The sequence below is a fragment of the Chiloscyllium plagiosum genome, chromosome 25 (genome assembly GCF_004010195.1).
Source record: "Chiloscyllium plagiosum isolate BGI_BamShark_2017 chromosome 25, ASM401019v2, whole genome shotgun sequence".
Taxonomy (NCBI): domain Eukaryota; kingdom Metazoa; phylum Chordata; class Chondrichthyes; order Orectolobiformes; family Hemiscylliidae; genus Chiloscyllium; species Chiloscyllium plagiosum.
In genome coordinates this window covers 15,710,843-15,733,137 of record NC_057734.1, presented here as the reverse complement: position 1 = coordinate 15,733,137, position 22,295 = coordinate 15,710,843, and the positions used below count along the sequence as shown (strand labels likewise).

Below are 22,295 nucleotides of genomic sequence, written 5' to 3'. Positions count from 1 at the left end.
TTTGAAATCTACCCCTTTGACCAAGCTCTTGGTTATCTAACCCAATACTTTTTTCATTTCGCTCAAGGTCATACTGTTGTAAAATGTTCTGGTGAAGCAGTTTAAAAAACCGTATAAAAATATAAAAATCTTATTGTCATAGAATCCTTAACATGAAAGGAATCTCTCCCCACATCTTATGTGTCATTGAACACCTTCTGGTTGAGCAGACCCATTGTGTGTAGGATGAAGAGATGTAAATACTAATGTAATGTATGGGTCAAGTCAAAGATTGAGGGAGGTATAGTGTAAAAGATTAATGTGAATATGTATATACAAAAGTTTACAATACTGTTCAAAAGTGACGTAAGATTACGTGAGTAATAGGTGATGATATTCTTTGGCAACCTCGCAGCAGAGTGAAATCTTGACCTGTATTTCATTAGTGTCTATTACATTTAAATAAAGATCCTATTTAACCCTAGAGCAAAAGACTCCTATAATATTTACTCACCTCTTCCTCAGACTCAAATTGTGTTCCCCCTCTAAGTTTAAAATGATTGGCTTCTGCGTTGGGATGTGCCTAACTGTCATCAATGCTTCCTCCAAGTGACCACGCCCTAAAGTTCAGTATATCCACTGAAAAAGCAACTGGAATTGTGAATTTCATGCACAGAGAATAGAATCACAGATCTGATTCTCAGGGCTTACAGGCAGTACCATTTCCCAACAAAATCCTTGAAGTGGTAACACTTCAAGAAGACACAAGCAACTGACCCTCATGGAAGTTCTACAAAAATAGATATGGGTCCTAAATTTCTGTCCATGACCTGGATACACCTTTTGCTGAGGCATAACTGCTGAGCAAGTGCAAAACATTTGGGATCTGACCAGGAACTTCTAGTGTGGGGACAGAGAGATAAACTTTATTTGAGCCATCGTGGGGATGTGGCTAGGCAATTTTGCAAACTTCTCTGGGACTTCTATTCTGCAAGTGAGACTTGAATCCAGGTCTCCTGATTCAGAGATAGGGATGCTACCACTGCACCACAAGAACCCCTCTGGGTCTGCATTGTTTTCTTCTTTTCCTTTAACCATTAATTTCTGAGTCTGCATTATTTCTTTTTTTCTTAGCTTGTGCTATTATGCACAACCGAACGACCTTCCCACTGCCAAATCAACGTTACTTTTTTTGTTTTTTTTAAACTTGCTAATCACCACCAGTTAAACACCGATGTACCTAACTGGATATTTACAAGCAAAGCCCATTCTGAGCAATGCAAACCATCTAAAGATAATGGGGAAACTCTGGGATTGAGTCTGTTTGATTCTGGTTCTGCATTTTTTTAAAAATTAACCTATTTGTCTAATCGACCATTTCAGAGATGTCATTACACACCTCTGAAGTAGGTGGGACTTTAACCCAGGCCTCTGGGGTCCAGAGCAGGGACATTACAACTATGCCACAAAAGGGCACACGTCTGTATTATAGCTGTTTTGGCCCCATTCCATTTTCTTTTCATTTGTGGGATGTGGGCATCACTGGCTGGCCAGCATTTATTGCCCATTCCTAGTTGCCGTTGAGAAGGCAGTGGTGACCTGCTTTCTTGAATCTCTACAGTCCACCTGCTGTGGGTTGACCCACAACACCATTCAGGAGGGAAATCCAGGAATTTGACCCAGCAACAGTGAAGGAATGGAAATTTATTTCCAACGCAGGATGGTGAGTGGCTTGGAGGTGAACCTGAAGGTGGTGGTGTTCCAATTTATCTGCTGCCCTTGTCCTTCTAGATGGAAGTGGTTGTGGGATTTTAAGGTGCTATCTAAGGATCATTGGTGAACTTCTGCATTGTATCTTGTAGATAGTACACACTGCTGTTACTGACCAGCAGATGCTTATGGATGTAGTGCCAATCAAGCCGGGTGCTTTGTCCTGGATGGTGTTAAGCTTCTTGAGTATTGAGTGTTGTTGGAAATGCACCCATCTAGACTATTACGGAGTATTACATCATACTCCTGATTTATGGACAGGCTTTGGGAAGTCAGGACGTGAATTACTCATGGTATTATTCTAGCTTCTGACCTGCTCTTATAGCCACTGTGTTTATGTGGTGGTTCTTGTTGAGTTTCTGGTCAATGATAACTACCACTTTTGGTGATGGTCATAGCCTGGCATTTGTGTGATGCAAATGTTACTTGTTACTTGTCAGCCCAAGCCTGGATATTGTCCAGATCCTGTTGCATTTGTACATGGACTGCTTTGGTATCTGAGGAGTTGTGAATGATGCTGAGTATTGTGCAATCATTAGTGAACATTCCCACTTCTGACCTTATGATGGAGGGAAGGTCAACGATGAAGCAACTGAAGATGATCCAGTTACTTTCAGAATCTGGTGGGGGCATACAATAAGCCGATGACGAAGAAGGGGGCTCATCTTTGGTGCTATGTCCATCAAAACAATCGCCTCTGTGGAGTGTTCCCCCGGAGGTGGTCAATATGCTTTTTGTTTTGCTATCTACTCCCCAGTTTTAACCATGTATGAAACCAGTCCAGTCTTTTACTTCAGAATAACTCCCAGGATTACTGGAGAGATGTCAGTGAAGTTTCTTACATGGAACGTAACTCCACCCAGAAATTTTTGAGACCTAGGCAAAACATTAGCTCAATTGTATTCCTTGGAATTGGAGCCCCTTTATGTAGCTTTCATTTTCTCTTTGACATGGTTTAACCCATCCATGTCAATGCTGTACGCGAGGTACTTTACCTCATTTACCTGGAACACACTATTTTCCCCTCATTTGAGCTGGTTGTCAGCTTCACAAAAATGCCCCAGTGCCTCCTCTAAGCTCTCCACATGTGCCTTTGTAGTAGCTCCTGAGATTAAAACATCACCAGATAGATTGCCATTCTAAGCACCTCTTGGAGGATGTTCTCCATTACCTTTGAAAGATGGCACAAACTGAAGATACCCCAAAAGGCAAGAAAGTGTACTTGTACAATCCTTTGTGAATATTTATAGTAACACATTTCCTGATGACACCTCAAGCTTCAGTTGGAGGTAAGTTTGGTTCATGTTCAATTTTAAACATATGAGAAATCAGGAGGGCAAAAAGGGTGCATGAGATAACTTTGGCAAATAGAGTTAAGGAGAATCCAAAGGGTTTTACAAATACATTAAGGACAAAAAGGTAACTAGAGAGAGAATAGAGCCCCTCAAAGATCAGCAAGGTGGCCTTTGTGTGGAGAGCCGCATGAAGGGGTGGGGGGGGGGGGGTGGGAGGGGCGATTCTAAACGAGGATTTTGCATCAGTATTTACCGTGGAAAAGGACATAGAAGATATGGAATGAAGGTAAAACAGACGAGGACATCTTGAAAAATGTCCATATTACAGAGGAGGAAATGCTGGAGGTCTTGAAACACATAAAAGTGGATAAATCCCCAGGACCTGATCAGGTGTACCATAGAACTCTGTGGGAAGCTAGGGAAGTGATTGCTGAGCCTCTTACTGAGATATTTGTATCATTGATAGTCACAGGTGAGGTGCCAGAAGACTGGAGATTGGCTAACATGGTGCCAACTGTTTAAGAAAGGTGGTAAGGACAAGCCAGGGAACTATAGACGAGGTAATCTAGACTATAGACAAGTGAGCCTGACATCGGTGGTGGGCAAGTTGTTGGAGGGAATTCTGAGGGACAGGATGTACATGTATTTGGAAAGGCAAGGACTGATTAGGGATAGTCAACATGGCTTTGTGCATGTGAAATCATGTCTCACAAACTTGGTTGAGTTTTTTGAAGTAACAAAGAGGATTGATGAGGGCAGAACAGTGGACGTGATCTATATAGACTTCAGCAAGGCATTCGACAAGGTTGCCCATGGGAAACTGGTTAGCAAGATTAGATCTCATGGAATACAGGGAGAACTAGCCATTTGGATACAGAACTGGCTCAAAGGTAGAAGACAGAGGGTGGTGATAGAGGGCTGTTTTTCAGACTGGAGGTCTGTGGACCAATGGAGTGCCACAAGGATCGGTGCTGGGTCACATCCAAATGATTTGGATGTGAGCATAAGAGGTACAGTTAGTAAGTTTGCAAATGACATAAAAATTGGAGATGTAGTGGACAGCGAAGAAGGTTATTTCAGATTACAACAGGATCTTGACCAGATGGGCCAATGGGCTAAGAAGTGGCAGGTGGAGTTTAATTTAGATAAATGTGAGGTGCTGTATTTTGGGAAAGCAAATCTTAGCAGGACTTATACCCTTAATGGTAAGGTCCTAGGGAGTGTTGCTGAACAAAGAGACCTTGGAGTGCAGACTCATAGCTCCCTGCAAGTGGAGTTGCAGGTAGACAGGATAGTGAAGGCGACGTTTGGTATGCTTTCCTTTATCGGTCAGAGTATTGAGTACAGGAGTTGGGAGATCATGTTGCGGCTGTACAGGACATTGGTTTGGCCACTGTTGGAATATTGCATGCAATTCTGGTCGCCTTCCTATTGGAAAGATGTTGTGGAACTTGAAAGGGTTCAGAAAAGATTTACAAGGATGTTGCCAGGGTTGGAGGATTTGAACTCTTGGGAGAGGTTGAATAGGCTAGGGCTGTTTTCCCTGGAGCGTCAGAGGCTCAGGGGTGACCTTATAGAGGTATATAAAATCATGAGGGGCATGGATAGGATAAATAGACAAAGTCTTTTCCCTGGGATCGGGGAGTCCAGAACGAGAGGGCATAGGTTTAGGATGAGAGGGGAAAGATATAAAAGAGATCTAAGGGGCAACGTTTTCATGCAGAGGATGGTATGTATATGGAATGAGCTGCCAGAGGGAGTAATGGAGGCTATTACAATTGCAACATTTAAAAGGCATCTGGATGAGTATATGAATAGGAAGGGTTTGGAGGGATATGGGCCAGGTGCTGGCAGGTGGGACTATACTGGATTGAGATATCTGGTCAGCATGGACGAGTTGGACTGAAGGGTTTGTTTCTGTGCTGTACATCTCTATGACTCTATCTGACCCCTCAGCCAGCTATTCCTACAAGTCTTCGAAGCATGATGGAGGATATCAGTCTAAGCAGGAAAGTCTGTTGACTGTCAATTCATAATTCCCACAGAGTGAGACAAAGTTGTCAAGTTTTCTAACTGGGAATACTGGCACAGCTGTTTTAGCAAACTGTACTGAGTATATGATGCCGAATTCTTCTAGCCTTACTTTGGCACATAGGACATTGAGAACCAGCCGTGCCTTGAAGTATTCAGGCTGGACATCTGGGTCTCCACAGATCTTGGCCCTGGTGCCTTTTATCTTTCAGAGGCCTTCTTGGAACACTTTGGGATACTTCCTCATTACTTCATATAGATCACCAGTACCTATTTTAAAGACCTATGGCCAACCCAAATGGATTTTCTGAAGCCAGACCCTTCCCAAAAAATTGGGACCTAACTCTTGCATCACCCTTAAAGTGAGTCAGACTGTCTGCTGTCCACATGTAACTGGGGTTACAATGGTCCCAATAATACACAAGAGCTCTCCAGTGCAACTTAGAGCTGGTGTCTCAGAGGCTTAAAGGCATGATTCACCATTGAAGTTTTCTAAAGGCTTGTTTCCCAATAATAGATGCAACAGTACCTGCATCTACCTTCATGTCGAAGGAGTGGCCAGGTACCTGAAGTTTTATCTTAATTGGGGCCACTTTGGGAGCAATGCCGCAATTTAGCTGTATCAATTCCTTATTCTCGGTCTGAGTTATTTGCAAAGCCCTGTCTTAGAGTAACTTCCCACTTTAGCTTGGGCAGTACGCATTTTGCCTGTTTCAGTGACTTTGTCTGGGATGCACCCTATGACTACAAGTGCGACATAGACATTCTTGATCCTTACTGTATTATGAAGGAACATCCCTTCACTTCTGGAACCTTGCAAACTTTGAGTCCAATCCCATTCCCTAGCAACCAACATAAGCTGGGGACTTGGCTATGTGATATGGGGGGTAGCCCAAAGCTGAAGATGATATCTTCTATGGACTCCTGAAGTTCATGAGACCCTTTTTCTGCATTTTTGTGGGAAAGGACCAGATATTGTTCAATCAGTAGCTTCCTTTTGATCACAATATTATTGATTCCACAAACAAAGCAATCCCTTAACATTTCCTGAATACTGACCCATACTCACAATGTTCAGCCAATTTTCACTGTCTTGTGAAGAATTCACTCTTCATTCCCTAGGAAGACTACTTGCTGTGTTAAACCCATGGTTTGGAGTCATAGTGCTCCACTACTCTATCTAGCGGATTGTCAAAAGATTTTGACACCAGGGCTGGCGGGTAAGTTAAATTCTTTATGATGCTGAAAGTTGAGGCCCCTCAAGCACTAACAAGAATTACTTTTATTCGCTGATCCACTTTATCCAATCCTCTTCACCAGTATAGTAGCTCAGGATAATGGGGCTTCTGCTTTACTTTTTTTTTCTTTTATCATTCTATAAAAGAAGTGCTCTTAAACAAAGATGAATGATTTCTTTTCCCATCAAAAAAATCACTAATGTTTTAACTATTAATCGCCTCCAGTAAATCACCTACGTTATCAACTCAATATTTACAAGCAAAGTCCATTACAGGCAGTAGGCATCTGATTATTTTTTATATCTGGAAGTGCTCTTACAGACAACTGAATGATGTTCCCACCTCCAAATTACTGTGACATTATTTTTCCAACTACTGACCAACACCAGTAAATCACCCATGCAGTCAATTGAATATTTACATGCAAAGCTCATTATTGGCAATGCAAACCATCAAAAGTGAGAAAGGTAAATGGAGAGCAAGAAGGGGCTAGTCAGAGGTGTCTGCTTCTTTTTAAAGCCAGAAGAGTTTTTACACACTAAGGCTTTCCCACCACCAAACACCATAACTTTTTGTTTGTTTTTAATTATAAATCACCATCATCATATTGCCAATTCGAAATTTACATGCAAAGCCCATTCCAGTCAATAATAGGCCTGCTCCATTTTCTTTTTTATCCAGAAGGGGTCAGATTTAGTTTTAAAATTTTTAAATTCTTTTCTTATACCCAGTAGTGTTATCATGCACAACTGAGCAACTTTCCCACCACCAAAATCAGAGACTTTTCTGTTTTGCTTTTGTTTAAATGATTAACCACCACCAAAAATCACCAGTGTAGCCAATTAGAAACTTACATGCAAAGCTTTTTTTTTGTTTTCATCTATACCCAGAGGTGCTATCACTCAAAATGGAGCAACTTGCCCACCACCAAATATCACTGACTTCTTTTTGTTTTCTTTTCATTTTAACTACCACTAGTTATCATCCCTTGTAGCCAATGAAACATTTACAAGCAAAGCCCATTATGAACAATGTAAATCATCAAAAGTGAGGGATCATAGGGAGAGCGGGAAGAAATTAAATCAAAATGGAGTTGGAGGGGGAAATAAAGCACTGTATCCCCCGCAGTGCCAACTTCTCCCTCAAAGCACCAAATGCATTGATGGATACCGCCTAGTCCATCTCCAAGAACGCCTAGACATGAACACAGGATCTGTTTTCTTTTAAACCCCAAAGTGGTACTACACACAACTGAGCAACCTTCGCATCAACAAAATCACAATGAAATTTTACCTACATTTTTCCTTTTAACTACCACCAATAAATTACCCATATAGCCAATTAAATATTTACAAGAAAAGCCCACCATGGGCAATGCAAACCACCACAGATGAAGGGATTGGATAGGGAGATCAGGAAGGGACTAAATCAAAATAGAATTGGATGAGAAAATACAATACCATATCCCCACGAGGTCCACCACTCTCTCAAGACATCAAAAACACTGATGGATACTGTGTGCTCCCTCTCTAAAGCCACTAGGCATGGATATAACCACAGAAGAGGGACAAGGGATGTGCTTTTTTAAAAATTAGTTACTATCACCAGTAACTCACCTGTACAACCAATTGAATACTTACAAACATAGCAAATCAAAAAAGATAAGAGGCTGGGTAGGGAGAGTGGCAAGGAACTAATCCAAATGGAGCTGGAGAGGGAAATAAAGTACAGTATACCCATGATACCCACTCTCTCTAAAGACATCAACAGCATTTATGCTCACCGAGTACTCCTTCTCAAAGGACACTTGGGCACAAACATAACTACAAAAAAGGGTCTGTTTTTTAAATTTAACCTATTTTTCTAATCAACATGTTCAGAGATGTTATTACACACCTCTGGAGCAGGTGGGACTTGAATCCAGGCCTCCCAATCCAGGGACAGGGACACTGTCACTGATGAGTTCTAGCTCGACAGGCCATTGCCTGTTACCAAGAGAACTCAAGACTCAACAAGCTCCACAGGAAGATTAGTTATTGATTCACCATGGGCATCGTAGATGTTATCACAGTGACAGAATTTGCATATTTGCCATTGTAACTTGAATGCTCTTTACCTAGATGAATATGGGGTTCACTATTGCATGGTACCCATTATTTGTGCAACTGTGTTGATTCATGCTTGGCAGTTTACAACATTTCACAGACATACCTTGAAATGGGTGATACCATTTTAATGTTTTGGCCAGAGTTCAATAATCAGGGGAAAACACGCACAAGTTTCGAAACAATCATATTTGCTTCTGCAACCAAACATACTTTACCTGTGCTGGCACATAATTAATATTAACAAACTGGAAGATTGTCCAAACTTTCCAATTCATTTTTAGTGCTGTCCAGTATCCAGCCTTCATTTTGTCCTTCAGTGACTTCAGGTTCTTCCCCTATTACAAACAATATTTTTAGTCATTTTAGTGTATGACATTTCTCAGTATTGCTAACTAAGATGCAGACAAACAATCTCAAAGCACCTTACAAAATGAATATTTTTTATATAACAGTGACTTTTGATCTGTGGACACAGGGAATCAGTGAACCACAAACAGGCAGGATTGGTTAGAAAATAATATTTTTGGAGTAGTACCATGGAACTTTTAATGTCCACCCATATCTCCAAATCAGGCAGATCAAACCTTAGCTTAATGTAAATCTGGAGAGCGCTTCCAGCAGTTTCTTAATACTGAGGAATACTCCTGAAGAAGGGTCACTGGACCCTCTAAATGTTGACTGTGCATACTCTCCACAGACCTGCAGAGTTTCTCTAGCAATTTCAGTTTTTGTTTGTTAGGTGAAGGTGATTCACAAATTTGATTGAAATCTTTGAGGAGTTTGCCAGGAGTGCTGATGAGAATAATAAATTTCATATGGTCTACATAGACTTTAGCAAGGCTTTTGATAAGGTCCTTCATGGCAAGAAAGTAAGAAACCATGGGATCTAAGGGAATTGGATCCAAATTTTGTCCTGAGGCAGGAAATAGAGGGTGATACATAGTTTGAAGGACACTTCTGTGACAAGAAATCTGTTTCCAATGGGGTTCTACAAACCCAGAGCTGGGGACCTTGCTGTTTGTGTTGTAGAGTCATAGAGTTATACAGCATGGAAACAGACGCTTCGGTCCAACTCGTCCACGCTGACCAGACATCCCAACCCAATCTAGTCCCACCTGCCAGCACCCGGCCCATATCCCTCCAAACCCTTCCTATTCATAGACCCATCCAAATGCCTCTTAAATCTTGCAATTGTACCAGCCTCCACCACTCCTCCAACCCTGGCAACATCCTTGTAAATCTTTTCTGAACCCTTTCAAGTTTCACAACAGAATTATACGCAATATTCCAGTTGTACATTAATGATGTGGATTTAAATATAGAGATTATGATCAAAAAGTTCAGTGATGACATGAAAATTAGTCGGGTGGTAAATGGTGAGGATGATGGCCATAAACTGCAGGAGGATATCAGTGGACTTCTCAGGTGGGCAAGGCAATGGCAAATGACATTGAATCTATAAAAACATGCAAGGAGAGGGCAAACAAGGTAAGGGATTACACCATGAATGGTAGAACCTGGAAAATGCAGAAGACCTGAAAAACCTTGATATTCATATCCACCAACTCATGAAAGTAGCAGAGAGGTAGATAGATGATCAAGGTGAAATATGGGATACTTGCCTTTGCTAGTAAAGGCATAGAATACAAGGACAGGAAGATTATGCTAGAACTACATAAAACACTGGTTAGGCCAGAACTGAAGGACTGTGTGCAGTTCTGATTACCACAATGCAGGAAGAAGTTGATTGCACAAAAGAGGATTTACCAGGAAGCTGCCTGGCCTGCAAAATGTGAGCTATGAAGAAAGATTAGATTGGCTAGGGTTTTTCCTTGGATCAGCAAAAGTAGAGAGGGGCCTTACAAAGGTGTCTAAAATTATGAGGGGCATGGTTAGAATGGTTAGGAAGTCACTTGAGGTCAATAATCAAGAGGCATAGATTTAAGGAAGAGTTAGAAACTAAAAGGAGAGTTGAGGGGAGAATTTCTCACCCATTTGGTGGTGGGGGGTCTGTATTTACTGCCTGCAAGGTGTTGAGTCAGGAACTTGTATAACAATTAAACAGTATTTACAAGATATTCACTTGTGTTGCCATAGCCTCCATGGCTATGAGCCAAGAGCTGGAGAATGAGTTTGTTGTAGTCAGATCTCTGCTGACTGGCACAGACATGATGAGCCTCCTTTTGTGCTGTAAACACCTACTAGTCTATGAAGAGTGGTGTTACAACAGGAAACCAGATTTATTACTTAAGATCCACAGTTCTTTTTTTTTCGAGGTTTGATGGATCAGACATTTAAATGAAATGATCTCAAAATAAGATTTTGTTTTTTCTAGATCACTGAATCCATCTAGACTTACACCAATTTGTCAAGGTTTGTCTGTGAGGATCTATGAAAATGCCATAAGGTGCTTATGGATGTTCAGAAATATTAAAATATTGTTTTGGTGGATACATTCCTGTTATAACAGATATTGAAGGAAAATGAAATAGGAAGAATTTACATAATGTTTGCAGCTTCTGCGAGAGCTTCTGGTTAGAGGAACAAAGCTGAATGGTAGGAAAAAGAGCAAGTTAGCATTATTGCTCGACAAAAGATTTATTAAAATTTTACTTTAAAAAAATCAATCCAATGTTGATTCTCTTGACAGGCCTCCAAAACTCTCATAATTTTTTCTTACCAGAATACAATGTGCTGCAATCTCTTTCAGAGCCCATAACTAAACCATTTAAAATCTCAGCACTGCAAACCTTTTGTAACAGATTTCACAAAACCACCATCTCTTCCTTAACCTCATATTAACTTTCAGTCAGCCACCCATGATAACTATCCCAGGATAATTGTTTTGGCCTTAAGTGCTCACTAGGACCCACCTCAAGTAGACTGATAACCACAAAAAAAAGAGCAAGGAATACTGGAGCAAACATCAGACGATCCAACAGAAGTCTCTTGATCTGAGAATAGGGAACAGTGGATGGTATCAGTTTATCCATATAGTGGTAAAAATAATGACTCAGTGGACCTGTGAAAACCAACCTGAAAAAGAAAATAAAAGCACAAACCTCTTTTAAGTGAAAGAAAATTATTATTTCAGAATATTTTGCTTCTGATTTGGCTTCAAGAATTTAGGATAAGTTTTAATTACTGGAATCAGTCCACCTGTGGCAAAGATGACATAGCAAAGTTAATAGTTCAAACATCTTTGGTCTGCACAATAGCTTAGCAATGGACTAAGCCAGAGAGAATAAACAGTTACAGAATTAGCTCAGTGTAGCTTCTCAAAAACAAATCTGTTGTGAAGCTGCCCTGTATTTAGCAGAAATAATAACATCAAAAATGTCTGGAAAAGAGACAAATTAAATTGAAAAATGCTGCAGCTGTGTGATCTAAAACCAGCCTCAAAATCAAATAAACTCCCAATTTCAAATAATTTTATCATATTCAGCCCAAGGCAAATTGTCACAAAAAGGAATGAAATTGGTAATAATCAATTGAAAAGCACATGCTTCTGGCAATGAGTGCTGTTTTGGATCCAAAATGGCAATTGAGGTACATCTCACAATTCTGGTGCTAGCTCAGCTGAATGCAATTTTCCAAACAAATATTCCAGCTAACACTATTTGTTGCCTTGTACATTTAGCAGTAGGAATGACTCTCCAACAGCACTATTGGAGAATAGCTTGAAGTTTGGGAGTGAAGTAATCTTGAAGATCAATCTGGGAGTTTGGTGAGTGAGGTAATCTTGAAGATCAATCTTTTTCTAAACATTTAGTCTTGTCTTCATTTAGCAGTTCTTTACTTAATTACTTTAGTTTTCCTTGATCCTTTAGTTTCCCGCCCACTATGGTTGGCAGGGTCCTCAACTGCATCTGACCTATCACACATGCTTCCGCCTTTGCCCCTTCCCATCACTCACAACAGTATGATCAGGTCCCCCTTGTCCTCACTTTTCATCCCACCAGCCTCTGCAATCAAAGGATCATTCTCTGCCATTTCAGACAACTCCAGCAGAATGCCACCACCAAACAAATCCTCCCCTCACTCCTGCATTTTGTAGGGATTGTTCCCTCCAGACACTCTAGTCCATCCCATGACCACCAACATCACCCCTTCTTTCCACGACACCTTCCCATTTAACTGCATAAGGTGCAACACTTGCACCTTCACCTCCTTCCTGCTCACCATCCAAGGGCCCAAACAGTTTTTCCAAGTAAAATAGCATCTCACCTGCACTACCTCCAATCTTGTGTAGAGTATTCGCAGCACCCAATGTGGCCTACTCTACATTGCAAAAACCATATCAGACTGAGTGACTGCTTTGCAGAACATCCCCGGAATATGCACAAGCATGATCCTGATCTTCCCATAGCCGATCATTTCAAGACAGTGTCCTGCTCGTGTGCCCACTTGTCAGTACTTGGCATGCTGCAGTGCTCAAGTGAATCACAGCGCAAACTGGAGGAACAATATGTCATCTTCAGACAAGGCACTTTCCACCCTTCTGGACTTAATATTGAGTTCAACACCTTTAAATTGTGAACCAACTCCCATTTCCTCCCTTTCTTTTAGCTTTACCCGTTACATTCTTTGTTACCATGTCCTCTCTCCCCTCCCCCACTTCAATAGGACTGCTTTGTCTTTCAAATCTGTCAGTTAGACACACTATTGTTCTACCATTCTCAAATTGAGATCACTCAATTAGAGCTACCACTATCTTTTCTCCACCAGCACTCTATACTCCACCACAGCCACACACCCCCAACCGTCTCCCTACCGCAACTATAGCATAAATGCTACCCCATCCACACTTCACTTCAGCTCTGATGCTTTTGCCCGAAACGTCGATTTTTCTGGTCCTCGGATGCTGCCTGAACTGCTGTGCTTTTCCAGCACCACTAATCCAGAATATGGTTTCCAGCATCTGCAGTCATTGTTTTTACCTAGCTCTGATGATGAATCATCTAGACTCAAAAGATTAGCTTTCTGTCTCTCCGTGAATGTTAACTAACCTATTGTGATCTACAGCATTTATTGTTTTCAGTACAGACTCCAGCATCTGCAGTAATTTGCTCCTACCTAGTTTAATCTGGTGTCTGTAGAACAGCTCTGCACAGCATTTCAAGATTAGAAATTAAGCAATCCAAGTACAGTTTAACATAGAATGTAACTTGGACTGAGTAAGAAGCTGGAAGTTTGGTGAATGAGGGAGTTGGTGAATGAAAATACTCCTTTATTTCTCCACCTTTTTTGCAGTCCAGTCTTTGATTCTTCCTATGGCACAGTGGAAGAAGCTGACTGGCAAGTACAGGTTAGTTCTCCTATAATGCCATAGTTGCGTTCCAGCAAAACCATGCTTAATAGAAAATCGCTTAATAGAAATAAAGGGATCAATGGGAAAAGTGGGGTTGGGGCAGACCAGCTTAAAATAATCACTCACGATCACTCAAGAATCACCCAATCATCTAACACAAAGTATAGCACAGCCTGAATGAAGGTTGAAATCATATTTCTAAACAAAACTGAAGAAAATTTAACACAGTACATTAAAACAAAAGTAAGAAAGCTACTCTCTGTACAGTACCTGTCACAGAAAGCTGCTCTATTGGCAGCTGACATTGGCGCATGTGCAGAACGGCACGCAGACCAACGCAGACACTGCTCATGCGCAGAACGGTGCAGAGATTTTGGCGTGGAGGGCTGGAGATAAGAATCAAAAAGTGTGGTGCTGGAGAAGCACAGCAGGTCAGGTAGCATCCGAGGTGCAGGAGAGTCAACGTTCAGGCATAAGCTCTTCATCATTCCTGATGCCCAATACATCAACTCTCCTGCTCTTCGGATGCTGCCTGAACTGCCATGCTTCTCCAGCACCACACCTTTCAATGAAGACTTTGGCGTGGACATCAGCACAAGCACACAAAGATGTGAAGACCAACGCTGACACCAAGCATGTGCACGGCGGCGCAGACATCGGCGTATGCGCAGAATGGCACAAACATGGGCGCATACTCAGAACGGCATGGACATTGAAGCACATGCACAGAATGAAGCACGCGAACTGATTCCCACTGGAATTGTGCTATTGCTAATGGAGGTAAGTGTTCTTGAAAATCATGTTTAACAAATTCATTGGACTTCCCTGAAGAATCATGTACTGTAAATAAAGGGGAACAGTGGATATATTATACTTTGATTTCCAAATACCATATAGACCTATACTCTCTGGAGGTTAGAAGAATGAGATGAGAGTTACGTGAGGTATATAAGATACTGAAAAGCATTGACCAAGTAGACATAGAAAGGATGTTTCCTCATTTGGGGCAATCTAGAACAAGAAGTCATAGTTTTGGGATAAAGGATAGCAGATTTAAAATGGAAATGAGGAGAAATTACATCAAAGCATCATGAATTTGTGTAACTCATTACCCCAAAGGTGTGGTAGATGCTGGGACACTGAGCAAATTTAATGAGGAGATTGACAGATTTTTCCTTACTGAAAGGTTGAAGGGTTATGGAAACCAGGTAGGAAAGTGGTGTTGAGGTCGAGATGAGGTCAGCTATGATCATATCGAACGGTGAAGCATGGAGGGGCCATGAATTGCCAACTTCTGTTTCTCATTGTTATGTTCTTATGATAAGGTGTCACGAAGGTTATTGCAGAAAATAAAAGCTGATGCTGTTGGGGTTACATATTGGCATGGATAGAAGATTAGCTGGCTAGCAGGGATTAGGAATAAATTAGTTCTTTTCAGGCTGACAGGATGTCATGAGTGTTTGCACAGGGATAAGTGCTAGGGCTTCAGCTCTTTTCAAATTATATAAATTATTTAAACGAAGGAACCAAAGGTACGGTAGCTACATTTGCTTCCAACATATTTATCTTCCCTAAAATAAACTGACCAATACCATAGATGCGATCTCACTAATGCCCTGCCTAACTGAGGTACAACCTCTTTTTTGATATATATTCTGCCCCCTCACAATAAGCAACATTCTATTTATCAGATTCCCTAATTATTTACTGTACCTGCATACTAGCCTTTTGGGAAGATACCCAGATCCCTTTGCACCTCAGAGTTATATAAACTCTCACCAGATAGATTTTTTTCCATCTTCCTGTCAAAATGGAGAATTTCACATTTTTACATCATACTCCATTTGATTTGATTTGATTTATTATAGTCACATGTATCCAGGTGCAGGGAAAATGTTTCTTTTGCATGTAGTACAGGCAGGTCATACCGTAAAAAGTGCATAAAGGTAATAAGACTACGCAAAGAATACAATGTTACAGCTGCAGAGATGGTGCATAAAGAGCGCGATCAACATTAAGTTTAAAATTTGAGAGGTCCATTCAAATCTCTAAAAGCAGCGGAGAAGAAGCTGTTCTTGAATCTGTTGATACAAGTGTTTAAGCCTTTGTATATTTTGCCCAATAGAAGAGGTTAGAAGTGATTATAAATGGGATGGGGGGATCTGTCTTTGATTATGTCAACTGCCTTGCCAAGGCAGCAAGAACTACAGATGGAAGGTTGGCTTCCAAGATGGACTGGGCTGTCTTCACATCTTCTGCCGTTTCTTGCAGTCCTGGGCAGAACATAAACTGCATGTTTTCTATGTTGCATTTATAAACGTTAGGGAGAGTCTTTACAGACATGCTGAATTTCCTTAGCTTCCTGAGGAAATACAGGCATTGTTGTGCTTTCTTGATGATTGTATTAACATGGGTGAATCAGGACAGGTTGTTCGTGATCCTCACTGCTCGGAACTTGACACTCTCAAACATCCCAACAATAGATGAGAGGGGTGTGCTCTCTCCACATTTGAAGCATTTTTACCTACTCACAAATATATTTTTATAGCCCAATGTCTACTTCACAATTTAATTTCCTTCCTTTATTTGTAACATTAGCAAATTTGCCAACCACGTTGAAACAACTGCACAGAGGCTGTTACCTGGTCACCAAGTCACATTTTATTTATGTATGCAAAGTATACTGGCTATGGGCAGCCTGGTTGGATTCAATCCCTGAAGTGAGGACCCTCTGAATCCCCTATTTATATCCGTCAGCCAGGGCCAATTGAGAGTGTTAGCCTGGGCCAATCAAGTACCTCATAGTCAATGAGATCTACTTGGTTCCAATCAGTACCTTTGTCTCCTTCATCAAAGTCATTTATATAAATAGCAAAAAGTTGAGGTTCTAGCACTGATCTGTGGGACACACTATTTGTTATGATTTACGAAGCGAAAAAATGAAATATTCATGGTTATTTATTCCTGTTAAGTCGACAGTCATCTATCAATTTCTTATCTTCTAAACCAACAGGCTTTATTTTCCAATACAACTTTTCACTGGCACCTTATCAAATATCTCCTAAGATCTTTGTACACTACATCCAGTGATTCTTTCAACCACAGCACATGTTACTTCCTCAAATGATTTCCCTTTTACAAAAAAAAATTCATTCTGTCTAATTGGCTTAAACTTTTCGAAGTGGTCTCCAATAACATATGTAATAAAGGCTTCGAAAATCTTTCCTAGAACAGATGTGAAGCTAATTGATCTCTAGATTCCTGCTTTCTGTCTCCCTCTCTTTTGAATAAAATTAGACATATAGTTTTCTAAACAAAAGGAACCGTCCCCAAATAGCATTTATTGCCTATCCTGAATTGTCCTCAAGAATATGGTGGTAAGACACCTTCTTGAACCACTGTACTCCATGTGGTGTAGGTACACCTGTGCTGTTGTGGATTCAATTGCAGGATATTTACCAAGTGACACTTAAGGAATAGTAATATAATTGCAAGTCAGGTTGGTGTTTGACTTGGAGCAGAACTCACGCAATTATTGCCCTTGTCCTTCTCGGTGACATATGTCACCAGATTTTGAAGATGCTGTTGGAGGAGTCTTTGCAGGTTGCTGCAATGCATCTTGCAAGAAAGGGACTATTCTGCTGCCACCATGTGTTGATCATGGAGGTAATGAATGTTGGAGGTGCTAAATGGCATACCAGTACCACAGGACAAGTCATTGTAGATATTGTCAAGTTTCTTGACATTTTTTAAGAGCTGCACTCATCCAGACAGATTGAGAGTATTCCATCACACTCCCGGCTTGTTCCCTGTATATGGTGGACAGGCATCAGGGAGGCAATAGGTAGATTACTCATCAAATAATTCCCAGTATCTGACCTGCTCTTGTATTCAAAGTACTTACATGGCTGGTCCAGTAGAGTTCCAGTCAATGGTGACCCCAGGATGTTGATAGTAGGGGATTCAGCAACAATAATGTCATAAACTATCAAGGGATGATCATTCGCTTCTCTCTTGTAGAAGATGGTATTTGCCCAGAACTCAGATATTGCAAATGTTACTGCCATTTGTCAGCTCAAACATTGTTTAAGTCTTGCTGTATATGAACACCAACTTCCTCAGCAATGAAGGAATCATCTATGTATCCCCAATTGTATCCCCCACATGTATCCCCACTTCCTATCATAGATACAGAGAAGGAAGGTTATATGATACAGAGAAGGCAGCTGAAAATGTTTGGGCCGAGGATATTGCCCTGAGGAACTCCTCCACAGATGTCCAACAACCATAACCATCATTTTTTGTACTGGATATGATTATAGCCTGTGTGATTCCCTCTACTAATTCCCAACGAGGGGTCCTTCATATCACTGTGGATGAACTGCTCCCACAATGTCAAAAGCAGTCATTCTCACCTCACCTCAGGAGTTCCGCTCTTTTCTTTATGTCTGGATCAAGACTAACCGGAGCCAAGAGCTACATGACTCTGGTGGAACTCAAAGCAAGCAGTGAAGAGGTTATTGCTAAGCAACTCCACTATTGGCATCCTATACCACTTTGCTGATGAGGATTAATTGGCAGAGTTGAATTTGTCCCCTTTGTTATGAGAACAACTTTCCACATTACTGGGTAAATGCCAATCTTGTAGCTGTTCTGGAAAGCGTGTGCATGGCCTCAGCTGGAGCACAATTGTTCAGCAATGTTAAGGCTCATAGTCCCTGCAGTATCCAGTGTATTCAGCAATTACCAATATCATGTTGAGTGAATCAAATCAGCTGAATTGCAGCATCTGTAATGCTGGGAACTTCAGGGAGAAGTCAAAACGGAATACCTATGGACACTTCTGGCTGACCATGGTTGCGAATGCTTCAACCTTACTTTTTACATGGATTTGCTGTGCTCCTGTACTGTTGAAGATGGGAATATTCGTGGAGCCCCCTATCAGTTACGTAATTGTCAATCGTCATTCATGACTAGATGTGACAGGACTGCAGAGCTTCGATCTGATCCCTTGATTTTGAGATCATACTGTTCAGTCTATCTCATGCTGTTTCCACTGTTTGATAGACAAGTTTTTTTTTGTACCACTTTCTAGGTATGCCTGGTGTTCTCAGAAATGCTCTCCTGCCCTCTTCTTTAAACCAAGACTGATCGGCTGGCATGATGCTATGGTAGAATAGGGGATTTGTCAAGCCGTGAAGTTACAGAATGTTGTTGAATACAATTCTGGTGCAGCTGATTGCCCGCGTCACCTCATAATGCCCAGTCTGGAATTGTTACATCTGTTTGAAACCACCAATCCATTTAGCACAGTATTAGTACCATGTGTGATGATGCTGCTCCTTTCACAAAATTGTGTTGTCCTTGGTTTTTTTTTCTGGAGGTCATAAAGACACAGGTTCCAAAATATCTGGGATTGATTTACTTGAAGAAGCTCTTAAATAAAAAAAATCAAGTATACAATGAAAGGGGAGTGGCTAGTTCTCCCAGCTCAGCTTATCTCTGGTTGGGTTTGGTTTGGTTTTAGCAGCCAGAGTTGTGAAACTGCTGGATCCACAGGTCCGTGCAGTTCCTCCCTCTTTCCGACATTTCTCCTGTAAGACCCTGTGTTTGGTTTTACCTTTTTTGGTCAAGGGTTGTGTATGGGGATTGGTGTAAGTACTTGGAACAGCATCATTAAGTTGGGATAATCTGTTAGGCTTTTGGATAGGTTAAGCTATTCTATATTGTGTTCATTTTTGTTTGTGTTCCATTCAGTAATCTTGCAAATAAATTCTGTTTTGTTTAAGACTAAGTGGTTGAGCCTGTTGCATCACTCCTGGAATATCCACTATACAGCTGCTTAAAACAACTAGCAAAATTAGGGTCCGGGAGACTTTCTTGAAATGTTGTGAGGGGGTCTGGCCTGGTCCATAACACATGTCACACTTCATCTCCACAAGGATTGTGTAATGGTCACTGTTACTGATAATGTCAGGGACAGTTGAGGGCAATGTCAAGTAAGCTATTCCTTGTTAGTGCTTCTCTCACCACCTGTCATAGATCCAGTCAAGCAGCTATGTCCTTTCAGACTTCGCTGGCTCAGTCAGTAATGGTGCTAGACACTGAAGTTGTCCAAAGTATATTTAGTTCCCTAGCCACCCTCGACGCTTGCTTGCACGCCACCACTGGACTCAAGAACCTCTACTGAGCTATAATGACTGTCTTCTTTTTTGTCATTTCCAAACTCAGTATCAGTCTTAGTTTCCTTAGGAAATGGATGACACATTTCCTCAAAAATAACAAGATTTTGCCATAAATTTCATCATACTATGCACTCCTTTTCTACCAAGTAGTCACCTCTACTTAGGGCAAGGGTATTTTGTAAATACAAGTAAGAGAATCTACAGGTCACTAAGTCCAAAAATGCTAGAGGAATTGTAGGTTTAAAATGAGATTACAGCTGAGCCAACTCAAAACCTTGATTTTGTGGTTCAGTATGTATAATTAAGTTGCTCATGAACATAAACTTACATCCAGCCACTGGAGATAGAATTTTACAATGTGCTACAGTTGATATTTCAGTTTGAGAAGTCGACTCATTGGATTTAGAGTCATAGAGCCATTAAGAGATATAGCACAGAAACAGCCAACTTGTCCATGCCAACCAGATATCTGAACCTAATCTAGTCCCATTTGCCAGCACGTGGCCCATATCCCTCTAAACCCTCGCTTTTCATATATCCATCCAGATGCCTTATAACTTTTGTCACTGTACCAGCCTTCATCACTTCCTCTGGCAGCTCATTACATACATGCATCACCCTCTGTGTGAGAAAATTGCTCTTAGGTTCCTTTGAAGTTTTGCCTTAACCTATGCCCTCTAGTTCTGGACTCTCCCAACCCAGGGAAAAGGCCTTGTATATTTACCCTATCCATGCCCCTCATGATTTTATAAACCTCTATAAACCTCAGCCTCCGACAGTCCAGGGAAAACAGCCCCAGCCTATTCAATCTCTCCCTATAGCTCAAATCCTCCAACTTTGGCAACATCCTTGTAAATCTTTTCTGAACCCTTGCAAGTTTCACAACATCTTTCCAACAGAAGGGAGACCAGAATTGCAAGCAATATTCCAACAGTGGCCTAACCAATGTCCTGTACAGGTGCAACATGACCTTCCAACTCCTGTACTCAATACTCTGACCAATAAAGGAAAGCATACCAAACACTTTCTTCACTATCCTATCTACCTACGACTACTTGCAAGGAGCTATGAACCTGCACTCCAAGGTGTCTTTGTTCAGCAACATTCCCTAGGACCTTACATTGCATGAATAAGTCCTGCTAAGATTTGCTTTCCCAAAATGCAGCACTTCACATTTATCTAAATTAAACTCCGTCTGCCACTCCTCAACCCATTGGCCCATCTGATCAAGATCCCATTGTAATCTGAGGTAACCCTCTTCGCTGTCCACTATACTTCCAATTTTGGTGTCATCTGCAAACTGACTAACTATACCTCTTATGCTCACATTCAAATCATTTATATAAATGATGAAAAGTAGTAGAGCCAGCACCAATCCTTGTGGCACTTGACTGGTCCAAGGCCTCCAACCTGAAAAACAACTCTCCACCACTACACTCTGTCTTCTACCTTCGAGCCAGTTCATTATCCAAATGGTTAGATGCCCCTGTATTCCATGAGATCTAACCTTGCGAACCAGAATCCTATGGGAAACCTTGTCGAATGCCATAGTGAAGTCCATATAGATCACGTCCACACTTTGCCCTCATCAATCCTCTTTGTTACTTCTTCCAAAAACTCAGTCAAGTTTGTGAGACATGATTTCCCATGCACAAAGCCATGTTGACTATCCCTAATCAGTTCTTGCCTTTCCAAATACATGTACACCCTCTCCCTCAGGATTTCCTCCAACAACTTGCCCCACCACCAACTTCAGGCTCACTGGTCTATAGTTCCTTGGCTTGTCCTTACCACCTTTCTTAAATAGTGGCACCACATTAGCCAACCTCCAGTCCTCCGGCACCTCACCTGTGACTATCAATATTACAAAAGTTTCAGCAAGGAGCCCATCAATCACTACCCTAGCTTCCCACAGAGTTCTATGTTACACCTGATCAGGTCCTGGGGATTTATCCACTTTTTTATGTTTCAAGACAACCAGCACTTCCTCCTCTGTAATATGGGCCTCGAGTTAATCCATCTACCTGACTGTATCAGCAGCTTTTCTCCCTTCCTATAACTGCCATCCAGCATACCTTCTAGCTCCTGTAAATTCCTAATTGCAACAAACTGAAGCTCCAAATGATCCATGCAATCTGATAGGATTCGCAATCAAAGATACTTCCTGCAGACATAATTATCAGTAACATGGAAACTCTCCCTAAACTTCCACATCCGACAGGAAGATTACATCACTCTAATAATGGCCATCTTTGCTCCTTCACAATCTACAGACCCAGAAAATATCCCCATCTTATCGCTCTAAAAATAAACTGCTCCAAACTAACTTAATACTTATGGCTTATATTTTTAAATTTTAATCATGAGACAGATCTCAG

General features: G+C 41.1%; 1 protein-coding gene across 1 annotated transcript in view; it reads right to left on the bottom strand.

Moving 5' to 3' along the window:
• Nucleotides 1-22,295, bottom strand: part of pxmp2 (peroxisomal membrane protein 2) — a 46,352-nt gene that overhangs the window by 4,168 nt on the left and 19,889 nt on the right. Inside the window, exons 3-4 of the mRNA XM_043715582.1 lie at nucleotides 11,295-11,457; nucleotides 8,637-8,756 (exon numbers count right to left, since the gene is read on the bottom strand). Of these exons, the coding sequence (XP_043571517.1) occupies nucleotides 8,637-8,756; nucleotides 11,295-11,457 (283 nt within the window). The remainder of the gene's footprint in view (nucleotides 1-8,636; nucleotides 8,757-11,294; nucleotides 11,458-22,295) is intronic.